At 45.8% G+C, this 2,478-nt stretch overlaps 1 protein-coding gene across 1 annotated transcript; it reads left to right on the top strand.

Annotated features, from left to right (window-relative positions):
• Positions 1–517: 517 nt before the first annotated feature.
• Positions 518–1,011, top strand: LOC128066155 (60S ribosomal protein L23a-like). Its single transcript, XM_052659239.1, has one exon. It carries the CDS (start codon positions 518–520, stop codon positions 986–988), a length of 471 nt encoding a protein of 156 aa, XP_052515199.1. The 3' UTR covers positions 989–1,011.
• Positions 1,012–2,478: the final 1,467 nt, after the last annotated feature.

Below are 2,478 nucleotides of genomic sequence, written 5' to 3'. Positions count from 1 at the left end.
AGGAATTGCTCCGGACCAAAGGAGACTACATCCAACATTGCCCCTAGCTGGGTCCTGTACTGGAGAAAAGAAAATGCTGGAAAGGACATTATTAGGCCAACTGATGAAACTAGAATACAAACTAGGTTGAATACAATGTTGTGATAAAGTAAATGTATAAAGTTGATAACTGTTAGGAAATACACACTTAAGAACTGAGGGATAAAGGGCCATGATAACTGTAACTTACCCTCAAGTATTTCAGGAAAAAAAATTTATATACAATTATATAAGGAAGAAATATCAATAACCTCAGATATGCAGATGACACCACCCTTATGGCAAACAGTGAAGAAGAACTAAAGAGCCTCTTGATGAAAGTAAAAGAGAAGAATGAAAAAGTTGGCTTAAAGCTCAACACTCAGAAAACTAAGATCATGGCATCCTGTCCCATCACTTCATGGCAAATAGATGGGGAAACAGAGGAAACAGTGACAGACTTTATTTTGGGGGCTCCAAAATCATTGCAGATGGGAAGATGGCGCCGAAGGCGAAGAAGGAAGCCCCTGCCCCTCCTAAAGCTGAAGCCAAAGCAAAAGCTTTGAAGGCCAAGAAAGCAGTGTTGAAAGGCGTCCACAGCCACAAGAAAAAGAAGATCTGGACGTCACCCACCTTCCGGCGGCCCAAAACACTGCGGCTCAGGAGGCAGCCCAAATATCCTCGGAAGAGCGCCCCTAGGAGAAACAAACTTGACCACTATGCTATCATCAAATTCCCCCTCACCACCAAGTCAGCCATGAAGAAAATAGAAGACAACAACACACTGGTGTTCATTGTGGATGTCAAGGCCAACAAACACCAAATCAAACAGGCTGTGAAGAAGCTCTATGACATTGACGTGGCCAAGGTCAATACTCTGATCAGGCCTGATGGAGAGAAGAAGGCATATGTTCGACTGGCTCCTGACTATGATGCTTTGGATGTTGCCAACAAAATTGGGATCATCTAAACTGAGTCCAGCTGGCTAATTTCAAATATAAAAGTTTTCACTATAAAAAAAAAAAATCATTGCAGATGGTGATTGCAGCCATGAGATTAAAAGACCCTTGCTCCTTGGAAGAAAAGTTATGACCAACTTAGACAGCATATTAAAAAGCAGACACATTACTTTGCCAACAAAGGTCCCTTTAGTCAAGGCTATGGTTTTTCCAGTAGTCATGTATGGATGTGAGAGTTGGACTATAAAGAAAGCTGAGTGCCAAAGAATTGATGCTTTTGAACTGTAGTGTTGGTGAAGACTCTTGAGAGTCCCTTGGACTGCAAGATCTCACCAGTCCATCCTAAAGATCAGTCCCGGGTGTTCATTGGAAGGACTAATTTTGAAGCTGAAACTCCAATACTCTGGCCACCTGATGCCAAGAGCTGACTCATTTGAAAAGATCCTGATGCTAGGAAAGATTGAGGGCGGGAGGAGAAGGGGACGACAGAGGATGAGATGGCTGGATGGCATCACCGACTCAACGGACATGAGTTTGGGTAAACTCCGGGAGTTGGTGATGGACAGGGAGGCCTGGGATACTGCAGCAGTTCATGGGGTGGTAGAGTCGGACACAACTGACCGACAGAACTGAACTGATACATAGATGGGTAGTTACATACATAAGAAAGAGATTAAGTAAATGAGAAAGCAAATGGGATAAAAAGTTAAGGATGTTTGAATCTGGGTAAAGGGTATACGTGTGCGTTCCTTGTAATATTTTTGCTTGCAACTTTTTTGAAACTATTTTCAAATAAAAAAATTGGCTTTGGGAAACAATCTGATTGAAATAATCTGGCAGGTTAAGAGGCTGGCAATATTCTTAAGAGACTATTAGTGTTGTGGAAACATCACGGATCTAAAGAAATCTATGTTTAGTCCCGTGTTACTAACTTATGATCCAGAGAAAGTCACCCAAAGCCTCTCTGAGCTTCAGTTCCTCCACTTCAGAGAGCTGATGGGATGATCAAACGAAAGAACTCGTATATAAAATCCTTTCCTGCTACATGCCACTGCAGAAGAGGAAAGTTTGTTTAACAACGGCAGGACTAAAGCCATAACTGCCTCTTACGGCAAAGCAGCGGCTTCACCATGTCTTTTCCAAAGCCCTGAGGCCAACTTCGGGGTTGAACAGTCTCACCTCTTCGTGTGGGCGGTGAACGCACCACTTCCCTCTTTAGGTGGGTACAGCCGCTGTCCGAGGGCGCAGGCGCCGAGTCACACCACGTGACGGTCTGGCCCCGCCCCCGCCCGAGTCTTCGCGGGATCGCCCTGGAAATGCATTCTCGGAGGAACCAGCCGCCGCCAATGGGAAGCGAGCGAGTGCCACGAACAGGCCAATAAGGAGGGAGCGGTGCGGGGTTTAAACCTGAGGCCGGCCCCGATTCCTCCCGGCGTGCTGCGGAGGAACGGCTGTTGCCCTGTGGTTGATTCAAGCTCCCGGCTGGTCGGGGGCTCCAGTG

This window comes from Budorcas taxicolor, chromosome 20, assembly GCF_023091745.1.
Source record: "Budorcas taxicolor isolate Tak-1 chromosome 20, Takin1.1, whole genome shotgun sequence".
Taxonomy (NCBI): domain Eukaryota; kingdom Metazoa; phylum Chordata; class Mammalia; order Artiodactyla; family Bovidae; genus Budorcas; species Budorcas taxicolor.
This window is presented reverse-complemented; position numbering and strand designations above follow the sequence as displayed.

Bases quoted from the DNA above. Each gene is read 5' to 3' on its own strand.
- LOC128066155 (XM_052659239.1), top strand. From the start codon at position 518: ATGGCGCCGAAGGCGAAGAAGGAAGCCCCTGCCCCTCCTAAAGCTGAA.